At 39.8% G+C, this 13,866-nt stretch overlaps 2 protein-coding genes across 2 annotated transcripts; both read left to right on the plus strand.

The window, feature by feature from the left end:
* The first annotated feature begins 1,299 nt into the window (after positions 1 to 1,299).
* LOC311042522 (mucosal pentraxin-like) lies at positions 1,300 to 4,917 on the plus strand. Its single transcript, XM_084053303.1, has 5 exons — positions 1,300 to 1,370; positions 1,732 to 1,786; positions 3,371 to 3,473; positions 3,790 to 4,081; positions 4,548 to 4,917. The coding sequence occupies exons 2-5, from the start codon at positions 1,732 to 1,734 to the stop codon at positions 4,764 to 4,766; spliced, it is 669 nt and encodes a 222-aa protein (XP_083909429.1). The 5' UTR covers positions 1,300 to 1,370; the 3' UTR covers positions 4,767 to 4,917.
* A 5,571-nt stretch (positions 4,918 to 10,488) lies between these two features.
* Positions 10,489 to 13,417, plus strand: LOC311042523 (C-reactive protein-like). Its single transcript, XM_084053304.1, has 5 exons — positions 10,489 to 10,502; positions 10,848 to 10,902; positions 11,912 to 12,014; positions 12,299 to 12,590; positions 13,047 to 13,417. The coding sequence occupies exons 2-5, from the start codon at positions 10,848 to 10,850 to the stop codon at positions 13,263 to 13,265; spliced, it is 669 nt and encodes a 222-aa protein (XP_083909430.1). The 5' UTR covers positions 10,489 to 10,502; the 3' UTR covers positions 13,266 to 13,417.
* Positions 13,418 to 13,866: the final 449 nt, after the last annotated feature.

The following is a 13,866-nucleotide window of genomic DNA, read 5'->3' on the forward strand; positions in this document are numbered from 1 at the left end:
GCCATTTTCTCATACAGTTATAATGTATCAGACAGATATACACGGCCAAACCGATACAGCCGCGTAGTGTAAAAAAAACGGAGACAATGGCCACCGATCGGATTCAAATGCTTTTTATTTAACAATACGGAAGATACGGGTACTTATGAGGGCCCGTACACAATTATAACACCCGTGGCCATGAGTTAAGCACTTTATATTTGAAATCTGAACGTTTATGTAGATGTATGGGCTGTAAATGAATAAAGCGAGCCTCTTTTGAAAGGCCCGTGTTAAGGACATTGTGTTGCGAAAATATGAAGTGTTTACAGCACCATAACATGGTTAATACATTTTATTTTGGGATGTACAATACATGAACATTACGGGATTAGTAACGCAACTTGTGTCGATAACTAATGGAGAGTGGACATTACCGCGTTTGGCTAAAAACAGTTAGTAACATCATACAAGCATACAAGCTAACTATTAGCCACATTCGGCTAGCGCTCAGAGCCTCTTTTGAAAGGGCCGTGTTAAGGACATTATGTCGCGAAAATATGAAGTGATTACAGCACCATAACATGGTTAATACATTTTATTTTGGGATGTACAATACATGACAACGCAACTTGTGTTGATAACTAATGGAGAGTGGACATTACCGCGTTTGGCTAAAAACAGTTAGTAACATCATACAAGCATACAAGCTAACTATTCGGTTCTTAAGTCTGACGTAATTTTGTAGTCCGATGTCACGTCCGGGTCCAAAAGGCACCAGCGCCGTCCACTCTTCATTGTAAACAACATGTTGGAACCCGTAAATCTTTTTACAATAACCTCCTTTTTCAGAAATGAACCATTGAGGGTTAATAAGGGTCTTAATGCTAATATCATAGAAGTACAAAGTATTTATTTATTATTATGATTTAACATTATTATTATTAACATTAAAACACTTGGACCCGGAAGTTATTCTAGCGGGGCGCAACGTCACGTCTTAACAATCGAATTAGCCAAATTCGGCTAGCGCTCAGACGAATCCACTGAGAGAGGCGTGTCTAGTCCCATAGCTTGGGAGGACGAGGGCGCCCGTTCAGAGTATGGGAAAGTATCCCATTGGCTTAAACGACAGCCAATCACGCAAAAAAAGTGTTGCAAACATGTCAGAAATCTGTCGGGTCAGACTCAGTGTGAATATAGACCCGCCAGCTTTCAGCTAGCGGCTAAAAAGTTGCTGAGAAAGGAAGTCTCCCCAGTTCCCACAGAGGAACAAGGAACCAGAGCCCTGTCTCCACCCAGAGGAAAGAGGAAGTTAGAGAGGTCAAGATCTCTTACCATACGTCCAAGATCTCACACAACAATCCAACACTCACACAGATCAGCACAAGGTAAGGTCAATGAGCAGAGCAATTTATGTTACTGGATTATAATTAGTGTAGAGTTGTTGCTTTGGTTAACTATCTGCAGTCACATCATGTTAAGGACAGACATAGCAAAGTCATGTGAGGTCTGCTATTCATACAGTCCCACAGGCTATAGGTCTCATTTAATTCTATTTAATAGTATTTCATGGCTCAAGATTCAATATTTTTAATGTGACAGTAGATCTTATATGCAATTAAGTACACAAGAATAAAAACTTCTTTCTTTGTTCTTGGTTCCTCAACATTGTATTAGCGTTAACAACAACAAAGAAACGATGTCGAAACTACAATAAAGATGACATTGATTTCTGTTCTTTCATGCCAGATGAAGTTCTTCCTGCCGTTTCTGATGTTGGCTTTTTGTAATGCTACTCCACAAGGTACTGTACAATGCTTGGTATACTCAATTATACAAAATTACAGTACATTGGTTGCAATGTAACAGTCTAGACAGACAGACAGAGGGAGAAAGACAGGCACGTACTGTAGACGTACAAATAGATGGATAGACTTACTTACCACTTAATTTGAGTTGATCTACTTACTGTCCTCCACTTTGTGCAGCTGTGGAGGACAGGTAGCCCATAAAATTATACAATCTGCACACATGGGAAAACAAGTGATCCGAGGACTTTTTATATTATGTCTACTTTTATCTTCCTGAACCAATTACTTGTAAACGTTTTTTAATCATTCAAATATAGTGTTTAAGCTTGTCCACCCACTCCATTACTTGCATTCCGTTTCCCTCCAAGTGCGTAGCCGAACATAAGGTGATCTCTCTCCTTCTTTACATAGCCTTGTTACAGTCCACTACCAGACTAAAACCAGTGAAGTCTGTTCCTCGATATGGTGTAGTAACTGTACATTTATGTATAAACGTGTAAAAAGTCCTGTTAGTAATGTTAGAACCAGTGCTATTTTCACCATATCCGCCATTATGTAATGCTTATGCTGATGTAAACAAAGAATTTAACCGTGCAAGCTAAAAAAAACAGCAACTGTGGCACATACAATGACATGGCAGCCAAAAACTCGGATTATCTTATCCACACGGCAATGCAAAACTACATTTTTAACAATCTTCACTTTAGCTGTAAAGAAACAAACAGAAAAATAGTCAAAAGACATGTCAATTAAGAACAAGGTTATTTGTTCTGTATTATGGTCACATAATACGAAAATGTAGACATACTATTGTTTTCTAAAATAACAACAATAACAATAACAATGGTGCACTTCTAGTGTCCAATCCGGTGTGCCATCTGCCTCAAATAACTTTATTGACATTGAAAACCAGTCTGTCTTACTTGACACTAGGGTTTAGTGATGTGCGGGTCGGGTTTCTTCATGACCCGCCCCGCCCCGCCCCGGAACCCAACCCGCCTCAACCCGCCCCGCGAGCCCATATATAAATCTATGGCTCAACCCGCCCCGCGATTTTTTTAAAATTCTGTAAAATCATGAAGGTTAGAAAATAATCTTCCAGTATATATAAGTGTATTCAAGCTGTTTTATTGTTATTATTCTTATTCTTATTAGGAATAAAGACAAAACAAGAGCATGTGATTATTTATTTATTTTTGCGTGTGAGAGCGGCTGACCCGCTCACCGCAGCCCGCATAATTTCCTCTAAAATCCTGACTCGACCCACCCGCGCCGCGGGTTGACCCGCGTGACCCGCGCGCGGGTTCCGATTCCGCCGGCTCATCACTACTAGGGTTTACATTTCTCAATGGAAGAGTGGGTCCTCCATTAGAGTCCACCTCTAATCACTGCAGACGTGTTAGTTATTGTATTAAAACATACATACAATACAACATACAATTCCAATTATTTATCATGTCTATTGAGCCAAAAGTGTAAAAACACATATGACATCCTTTAAGAGCAGTCCAATTGTTTTTCTTCTCAGATGCAAATTTTAGTTGTCAATAACATCATTTCTGTCATTTTCTGTTTAGACCTTACAGGTAAAATGTTCACCTTCCCACAGCAGACCAACACAGCTTACGTGAAGCTAAGGACAACTCAAAACACATTCGAAGCTGTGACTGTTTGCCTGAGGTAGACCTGAGGCGATGCTAATAACAGTTTTCTGAAAAACTTTACAGAATTGTCAATGTTCACTATTTTTTTTATTTCTCAGCCTCTGTAGCAGATGGAAACATGAAAAAAAGAAGGAAAATACATTTTAGAGCTTGAACCTTTTGCTTTTATGCTTTTAATTTCTTTAGTAATTTCATAATCTCTGCCTCCTGGTCTAATAACCCGGTGGAGAAATCCAGATTCAAACTCAGATTATAATTATACTGTATGGTCAACTGACTAACCTGAGAACCCATGACATACTTTGGTGTCATAATTGTACACCTGCCTGCAGGTCCTTCACAGACCTCACCAGGAACCACGCCCTGTTCTCCATGGCCATTCCCTCCGATGCTAACGCATTCCTCATCTTTAAGGAGGTTGCCAGCCAGATTAAGCTGGTTATGGGCTCGACAAATGGGAACTTTGATGGGCAACAGTACAAGCTTAACACCTGGCACGACCTGTGTGCCACCTGGGATTCCAAGACTGGACTGGGACAGCTGTGGTTGGATGGGAGACCCACTACCAGGAAATTACTCAAGTCTGGAGGCATCAAAGGAACCCCAAGCATCATGATTGGACAGGTAGTGTTGTACAGCTGAAAAAATGAATCATGCATACAGCGTGAATCTATCTATGGCTAGTTTATTAGCTAAATCAGATGGTAGCTGTGATACGTTAACAAATAGTTAACTTATAATAACTTGATTATCACATTATTGTTTTGAATGAAGAGCATAATGTACAGTATATACTCAATGTCTCTGAGTTAGTTTCTCATTTCCAATTAAAACATGGATATGATTCCTGTTTTCAATGAGCAGCTCAAGTAGATAAGGAAGTTAACATTACTGTTTCCTCTTATACAGTATAACACTAGGTATTACCTTCCTTCAGTCTTCATGTGGTCTTCTTTACAAACAAAACAATATAACATCCAATGGAAAATAGTACAGCAGGTCATTATGGTTCGTTTCAATGTCTATGTTGGGCACATGAAATCTCATTGTTACTGCTCCAGCTAATATTGACTCTCTTCCATGCTTACAGGAGCAGGACTCTCATGGTGGTGGGTTTGATGCTTCTCAGTCCTTTGTTGGGATGATGTCTGACGTCCACATGTGGAACTATGTCCTCTCATCCTGTGAGATCCAGCGGTACATGGACAATCTCAACTTCACCCCAGGGAACGTGCTCAACTGGAGGGCTCTGGAGTTTGAGACTGTAGGAAAGGTGGTGCTAGAAGAGAATCAAGTAGAATGTGTTTAAATGAATCTGAAAACTGAATGAATCCAACTATTAGACCCCGCAGGTCTCATATTCTCTGAATCTCAACTGCAATATAAGTGTATAATCTTCTCAAAACCAGAATTTCCAAACTGCAGATGTTTGTTTTGAATGTCCAATGTGATTAATGACTATTAAAACTGTAAAAACTATTCACCCTCCACTGTATTTACATCAAGTAACAAAAAGGGTCATTTAAATTGTACACTTTCACATTATATCACTATACATCCATCACTCTTGTCTAAACTTATGTTGTGTTGTGTTACGCTACTTTGTGTTGCGTTGTGTTATGTTATACTACACGATCAGCCATGCACACAATATTACAGTATGTTACATTACATTATGCTGCACAGCACTACACTATGCAGTATGTCTATGTTACACTACATTATGTTGTGTTACATTATGTTATGTGGCAACCTTTTTTGGGTTCTAAAGTTTAGGCCAAATGCTGGTTTAGTTAACTAACATTTTATGCACACACACACACACACACACATACATATAAGGTCAAAGTGGAAACGTTTAAAACAACAAAGGAAAAAAATCTGCATCTATGTTTTTATCGAAGCATGAAGAATGCAACATAGCATTATGATTACATTTGGTTTTAATTTTTTTATTTCACACGCACGCACGCGCGCACGCACAAACACACACAGCCCATTCACTTCACCTATGTTAGGGCTCCAGTATACTTTATGTGCAGCCTAGCTCTGGTCCATAGTGTTGGAAGGAGTTCTTCTTAACACTATGGTACTTTCGATTCTTTCCCCTCGCACCGCGGTAGCGCAGCCTCTCGTCTGTAGTAAAAATTAAAAATACACTTTTGCTACTCACCAATAATTGGTTAATTCAAGTTGGCAAGAGTAATCCCTCTATATAAAAAAGGAAGAAAATTAGATCCTGGCAACTATAGGCCTGTTTCCATCCTTTGTTCCATCTCAAAGGTTATAGAGCGATTAATCCAAGAACAAATCAACAGCCAGAGATGGGCGAAAATACATTGAAAAGTATTTTGATACAAAATACAAATACTGGGTCAAACAAAGTATCAAAATACAAAATATAAATACAGGTCAGAGAAATGTATTTTGATACAAAATACAAATACTGGGTCAAACAAAGTATCAAAATACAAAATATAAATACAGGTCAGAGAAATGTATTTTGAAAATACAAAATACGTATTTTTGTATTTTGAAAATACAAAATACTACATTTGAAAGTATTTCATTTTTTCCATCCCAGCCAAATACAAATTACAAAATACAAAAAAGTATTTCAAATACGTATTTCAAATACATCTATTTCAAATACTGCCCATAAAATAAAAAAAAGTATTTTATGTATTTCAAATACAGAAAATACTATTTGAAAAATATTTGAAAGTATTTTGATACAAATTACATTTCATTTTTACAAATTACAAAATACAAAAAAGTATTTCAAATACATATTTCAAATACATGTATTTCAAATACTGCCCATCTCTGTCAACAGCTACCTCGGCGAGCGTAAACTGTTGTTTGTATTCCAATCGGGCTTCAGAACATCCCACTCCACTGACACATGCCTACTGTATTTGACCGAGTACATCAAACGTGAGGTAGACTCAGGCAAATACTGCAGCATGGCACTGTAAACCACTCAATTCTACTTGATAAGCTGAGGGCGATTGATTTTGATTGCACATCACTAAATTGGATGAGATCTTACTTGGAGGGTAGAGAGCAAGTGAACCATATGTCCTCATCCCTCCCGGTGAGCTCAGTAGCGTATGGTGGGTTCTAACGTGGACCGGGCCAGATTCTTAACCCCCCCCCCCCCCATCGTTGCGCGAGGGGGGGGGCTCGCGCAACGATGGTTTGACGGGGAAACCGGTTTTTAATGGCCACCCATTAACAATCCGGCCGAATGCAAATAAGCCCGATTTGAAAACAAAGGCGAATTTCTGTGGTTGGCTACAACAGAATGGGTGATGGGGTGCTAATGTTGTTATGTTGATTTTTAGTTTTTTTCCCCTGGGGGAGCAGAGTTTTCCAGACCGGGCCATGGCCCCATTGGCCTCTATGACGATACGCCCTTGGGTGAGCTGCGTGGTTCCTCAAGGCAGCATTCTACACGCACAAACAAACACACACACACACACTGTCTGACTGGTCGCGCACGTGAAGATTTTGTTCTGCGGAGGCCATAAAAAAAAGTTTAGCGAGAAAGTGTGTGCAAATGCTTATTTCGTGAGTTTGAAGCGACACACACACACGCACGCACGCACACGCACACACACACACACACACGCATTACAATAATCATGCTTATTCCAGTAATGCGTTTCATGCTTTATCATTAAAAAAGTTGCTGAGAAAGCTACGTTGACAAAGGAAGTCTCCCCAGTTCCCACAGAGGAACAAGGAACCAGAGCCCTGTCTCCACCCAGAGGAAAGAGGACGTTGGCAGCCATTCTAGGGCCGTTACTGTTCCTACTAAACATTAACGACATGAATGCTGCCTGTAACTGCAAACTGTTCCTGTTCGCTGTACTCCAACACCTCAGTGTCACTGAAGACTAAGCTTCAAACCTCCCAAAACAAACTGATTCGACTACTTCTCGGACTGGGGCCCATGACCCACCTCTCTCCCACTCACTTTGCCAGCCTAGGCTGGCTCAGGGTGGAAGACAGGGTTAAACAACAAAAAATGGGACTGGTCTTCAAAATCGTAAATGCAGATTTGCCCGAAATGCCCCCTATACCCGCATATCTGTCTAAATACCTCCAAAAAGTTAGTGACACCCACAGTCACGAAACTAGAGGGAGCATAAACAATAATCTGGTACCACCCACCCATAAAACAAACATGGGCAAATTCTCCTTCTACAGCACGGCTACCAAGGTATGGAACAGTCTAACCCCATCCCTCAAAAAATGCAGTTCGCTGGGCTCATTTGAAACAGCCCTAAAAACTCATCTTTCTGGAGGCCATAAGAGGAGGTAGTACCAGTTTCCCGGTAGACAGACGACCCCCCTCCCCCTTTTTTGTCTCCGCCAGGCCGAAAGGCATGGCGAGAGAGTATGTTTTACCCCCTGTCCATCCGTCCGTCCGTCCGTCCGTCCGTCCGTGCGTCATTCTATCTGTCTGTGTACAGCTAATCTCCGGCAACGTTGGCTTGCTCGCAGCGAAACTGTGCACACACACTCCCTGGATACCAGAGCAGAACCTCTGCCCCAAATTTTTCACATGGGCCTGTTATAGCGCCACCAGGAGGCCGATTTGTGCAAAACACATTTCTTGACAGTACTCCTACAGATTTTGTCCAAACATCACGCAAATCGGTACACAGTATCTCTATAGTCATTAAACGAAACAGGTTTTTCAGATTTTTCACATTCCATCCTGATTGACTAAAATTGCCTTCCAAAGTTTGCAGGAGTGCTCCGTTTTGAACAAAATGCCTCAAATCATGAACACAGCATGCAATTTCTGTGAAATGTTGCACGCACATTCCCACTACGTCAAGGAAGAAATGCTACTTGAAAATTTTAAAATCAGCCTCATGGTGGCACTATAACAGGCCGATTTGTGTTTTTGCCTATAACTGTACCGATCTGTGTAAAACTTTGTATGCACACTCTCTAGAGCATTGGTTCTCAAAGTGGGGTACGGGGACCCCCAGGGGTACTTGAGGCGGTTCCAGGGGGTCCCCAGCTAAATGATGGATAGGAACCAAATGGACCCTTATGGGTCTGTAACTCTGAGAGTGTACAAATGGAACCAAATGGACCCGTTAGGGTTAAATTAACATTGATTTTATAATATAAATTGGGGTCCCAGAGGTATAAATGCCATTCCATGGGGGTCCGTAGCCTAATACATGTCAAACTGGGGGTCCTTGACATTAAAATGGTTGAGAATCACTGCTGGAAAGCCGTATAAACCTTCTCTTATTGGGGTCCCTGGCTTATCTTTTCAAATGGGGGTCCGCGGGCTAATAAGTGTCAATTTGGGGGTCCTTGACATGAAAAAGTTTGAGAACCACTGCTCTAGAGGCCAAGGAAAAACCTTTGCCCTGCATTTTTCACATTTGCCTTTTATAGCGCCAGCAGGAGGCCGACTTATGTAAAACACATTTTTGGATATTAAGCCTTCAGATTTTATCCAAATTTCACGCAAATCGGTACACATGATCTCTATAGTCATGTGATCAAGAAGGATATGTTATATTTTTCATATTCCATCCTGATTGACTAAAATTGACATCTAAAGTTTGCAGGAGTGGCCCGTTTTAAACAAAATGCCGCAAATCATGAACGCAGCGTCCGATTGCAATGAAACTTTGCTCGCACATTCGCACTACGTTGAGGAACAAATGACACCATTTTAACATTTCCCTATTATAGCGCCACCTTGAGGCCAATTTTTGCAACAGTTTTCTTTTTTATATTACTCCTACAAATTGTGTGCAAACATCATGCAAATCGGTACCCATTATCTCTATAGTCAAGTGGTCAAGATGGTTCCGTCCGATTTTTCATATTGAATCTTGATTGCCGAATTCCGAACATTGCTGCCCCACAATAACCTACCTGACCTGGCGGAGACCTGTGCTCCGAGGAGCACTTTTTCTAGTTTGTATATATTTTTTATTTTTCATGCTTTTTTTTGTACATAATGGTATTTTTTCTCTGTATTTTTATGTTGATTTTTGAACTGTTTGCTTGCTACTATATATGTCTATGAAATTAATTTAAGGACCCCAACGGAAACAAGTCCGCAAGGACTTTTTTGGTCGGACCTTTTAGACAAAAGTATTATAAATGTAACTGTGTTGTTTTACATTCTTTTGCCTAATAAAAAAATCAATCAATCAATCAAACCAAAGCAAAGACGGTTTTATGGAGTTGAAATCCTACTCTACTTAGTGGGAACACTCTGAGCGACCCACCTCACGTCTAAAACTGTTTTTGGCCAGAAAATAAAATATTTCACGTTAAGGAGAACTCCTTCTAACACTATGGACCAGAGCTACAGTATGTGCAGCCCTGGTGAACTTGATTTGATAGGCAATTAAATGTCAGTGTCAAATGTTTTGTCCCAGTCCAGTCTTGCTGAAAGACAGCCAGCCCCTGACAACACTGTCCAACTTACAAATTGCTACAAAACCTGTATATCCGCACATTTTGGGGCTTATCAACAACGTATATTATATATATAATTGTAGGCCTGATACAGACCTGGTACAGGCACTTAGGCTCTAATGTAGCCTGACAGTGCATCACGGGTTCAAGTTCCCGACGATCTTTACTGCATGTGTCTCCCCATCTCTCTCTCCCTGTTTCCTGTCCATCTCCACTATACCTATAAAATAAAGGCAGAAAAGCCCCCAAAAATATATTTAAAAAAAACAAAATTAGGCCTGATAATGATGTACCATGCATGCTAAACTCATGGATACTTTACATTATTCCCACCATACATACTTCATTGTCACACGTATATGCATTACAGTAATCATGCTTATTCCACTAATACGGTTCATGCTTTATCATTAAAAAAGTTGCTGAGAAAGCTCAGAAAGGAAGTCTCCCCAGTTCCAAGGAACCAGAGCCCTGTCTCCACCCAGAGGAAAGAGGAAGTTAGAGAGGTCAAAATCTCTTACCATACATCGAAGATCTCACACAACAATCCAACACTCACACAGATCAGCACAAGGTAAGGTCAATGAGCAGAGTAGTTTATGTTACTGGATTATAGTTAGTGTAGAGTTGTTGCTTTGGTTAACTATCTGCAGTCACATCATGTTAAGGACAGACATAGAAAAGTAATGTGAGGTCTGCTATTCATACAGTCCCACAGGCAATAGGTCTCATTTAATTCTATTTAATAGTATTCCATAGCTCAAGATTCAATATTTGTAATGTTACAGTAGATCTTAAATACAATTAAGTACACAAGAATAAAAACTTTAGATTACATTTGATTAGATGGAATAATATAAATTGCAACGATGTCTAAACTACAATAAAGATTACTTTGATTTCTGTTCTTTCATGCCAGATGAAGTTCTTCCTGCCGTTAGTGATGTTGGCTTTTTGTAATGCTACTCCACAAGGTACAGTACAATGCTTGGTTTACTCAATTATAAAAACATTACAGTACATTGGTTGCAATGTAACAGTCTAGACAGACAGACAGAGGGAGAAAAACAGGCACGTGCTGTAGACGTAAAAATAGATGGATAGACTTACTTACCAATTAATTTGAGTTGATCTACTGTCCTCCACTTTGTGCTGCTGTGGAGGACAGGCAGCCCATAAAAGTATACAATATGCACATGGGAAAAACAAGTGATCAGAAGACAATGTATATTATGTCTACTTTTATCTTCCTGAACCAATTACTTGTAAAAGTTTTTCAATCATTCAAATATAGTGTTTATTCATACCCTTGTCCACCCACTCCATTACTTCAATGCATTCCGTTTTCCTCCCAGTGCGTAGCCTAACATATTGTCTTGTTACAGTCCACTACCAGACTAAAACCAGTGAAGTCTGTTCCTCGATATGGTGGAATAGTAACTGTACATTTATGTATATAATTATAAACTGTACATGTAAAAAGTCCTGTTAGTAATGTTAGAACCAGCACTATTTTAACCATGTCTGCCATTATGTAATGCTTATGCTGATGTAAACAAACAATTTAATTTAATTTAATTTAATTTAATTTAATTTAATTTAATTTAATTTAATTTTGTATTATGGTCACATAATACAGAAATGTAGACATACTATTGTTTTCTAAAATAACAACAATAACAATGGTGCACTTCTAGTGTCCAATCCGGTGTGCCATCTGCCTCAAATAACTTTATTGGCATTGAAAACCAGTCTGTCTTACTTGACACTAGGGTTTACATTTCTCAATGGAAGAGTGGGGTGTCCACCTCTAATCACTGCAGATGTGTTAGTTATTGCATTACAATTCTCTACCATACAGATTGGAAAAATGTTGTATGTTATTTCATGACATCCTTTAAGAGCAGTTCATTTGTTTTTCTTCTCAGATGCAAATTTTTGTTGACAATGACATAATTTCTTCATCTGTCATTTTCTGTTTAGACCTTACAGGTAAAATGTTCACCTTCCCACAGCAGACCAACACAGCTCACGTGAAGCTAAGGACAACTCAAGACACATTTGAAGCTGTGACTGTTTGCCTGAGGTAGACCTGAGGCGACGCTAATAACAGTTTTCTGAAAAACTTTACAGAATTGTCAACGTTCACTAATTGTTATTATTTCTCAGCCTCTGTAGCAGATGGAAACATGAAAAAAAAGAAGGAAAATACATTTTAGAGCTTAAACCTTTGGCTTTTACTGATTACTTTAGTAATTTCATAATCTCTGCCTCCTGGTCTAATAACCCGGTGGAGATATCCAGATTAAAACTCAGAATATTATGATTATACTGTATGGTCAACTGACTAACCTGAGAACCTGCCTGCAGGTCCTTTACAGACCTCACCAGGAACCACGTCCTGTTCTCCATGGCCATGCCCTACGATGCTAACGCATTCCTCCTCGAGGTTCCCAGACCCAGCCAGATTAAGCTGGTTATGGACTCGACAAGTGGGATCTTTGATGGGCAACAGTACAAGCTTAACACCTGGTACGACCTGTGTGCCACCTGGGATTCCAAGACTGGACTGGGACAGCTGTGGTTGGATGGGAGACCCACTACCAGGAAATTACTCAAGTCTGGGGGCATCAAAGGAACCGCAAGCATCATGATTGGACAGGTATTGTCATTTAATATAGCATTAATCTATCTATGGCTAGTTTATTAGCTAAATCAGATGGTACCTGTGATACTGTACGTTAACAAATAGTTAACTTATAATAACCTGATTATCACATTATTGTTTTGAATGAAGAGCATACTGTACAGTATATACTCAATATCTCTGAGTTAGTCTAGTCTCTCATTTCCAATTTAAAAATGGATATGATTCCAGTTTTCAATGAGCAGCTCAAGTAGATAAGGAAGTTAACATTATAGTTTCCTCTTATACAGTATAACACTAGGTTTTACCTTCCTTCAGTCTTCATGTGGTCTTCTTTACAAACAAAACAATATAACATCCAATGGAAAATAGTACAGCAGGTCATTATGGTTCGTTTCAATGTCTATGTTGGGCACATGAAATCTCATTGTTACTGCTCCAGCTAATATTGACTCTCTTCCATGCTTACAGGAGCAGGACTCTCATGGTGGTGGGTTTGATGCTTCTCAGTCCTTTGTTGGGATGATGTCTGACGTCCACATGTGGAACTATGTCCTCTCGCCCTGTGAGATCCAGCGGTACATGGACAATCTCAACTTCACCCCAGGGAACGTGCTCAACTGGAGGGCTCTGGAATTTGAGACTGTAGGAAAGGTGGTGCTAGAAGAGAATCAAGTAGAATGTGTTTAAATGAATCTGAAAACTGAATGAATCCAAACTATTAGACCAAGCAGGTCTCATATTCTCTGAATCTCAACTGCAATGTAAGTGTATAATCTTCTCAAAACCAGAATTTCCAAGCTGTGTATGTTTGTTTTGTATGTCCAATGTGATTAATGACTATTAAAACTGTAAAAACTATTCACCCCCCCCCTGTCTTTACATCAAGTAACAAAAAGGGTAATTTAAATTGTACACGTTACACACACACACACACACACACACACACACACAATGGAGAGCCCATTCACTTCACCTACGTATATTCAGGGTTCCAGTATACTTTATGTGCAGCCTAGCTCTGGTCCATAGCATTAGAAGGAGTTCTCCTTAACCCTATGGTACTTTCGATTCTTTCCCCTCGCACCGCGGTAGCACAGCCTCTCATCTGTAGTAAAAATGTAAAATACACTTTGCTATACTCACCAAAACAAAGACGGTTTTATGGAGTTGAAAGCCTACTCTACTTAGTGGGAACACTCTGAGCCCCCCACCTCACGTCTAAAACCACAGTTTTTGCCCAGAAAATAAAACATTTCACGTTAAGGAGAACTCCTTCTAACACTACACT

Source organism: Gymnoscopelus microlampas, assembly GCF_963454915.1.
Source record: "Gymnoscopelus microlampas genome assembly, chromosome: 3".
Classification (NCBI taxonomy): Eukaryota; Metazoa; Chordata; class Actinopteri; order Myctophiformes; family Myctophidae; genus Gymnoscopelus; species Gymnoscopelus microlampas.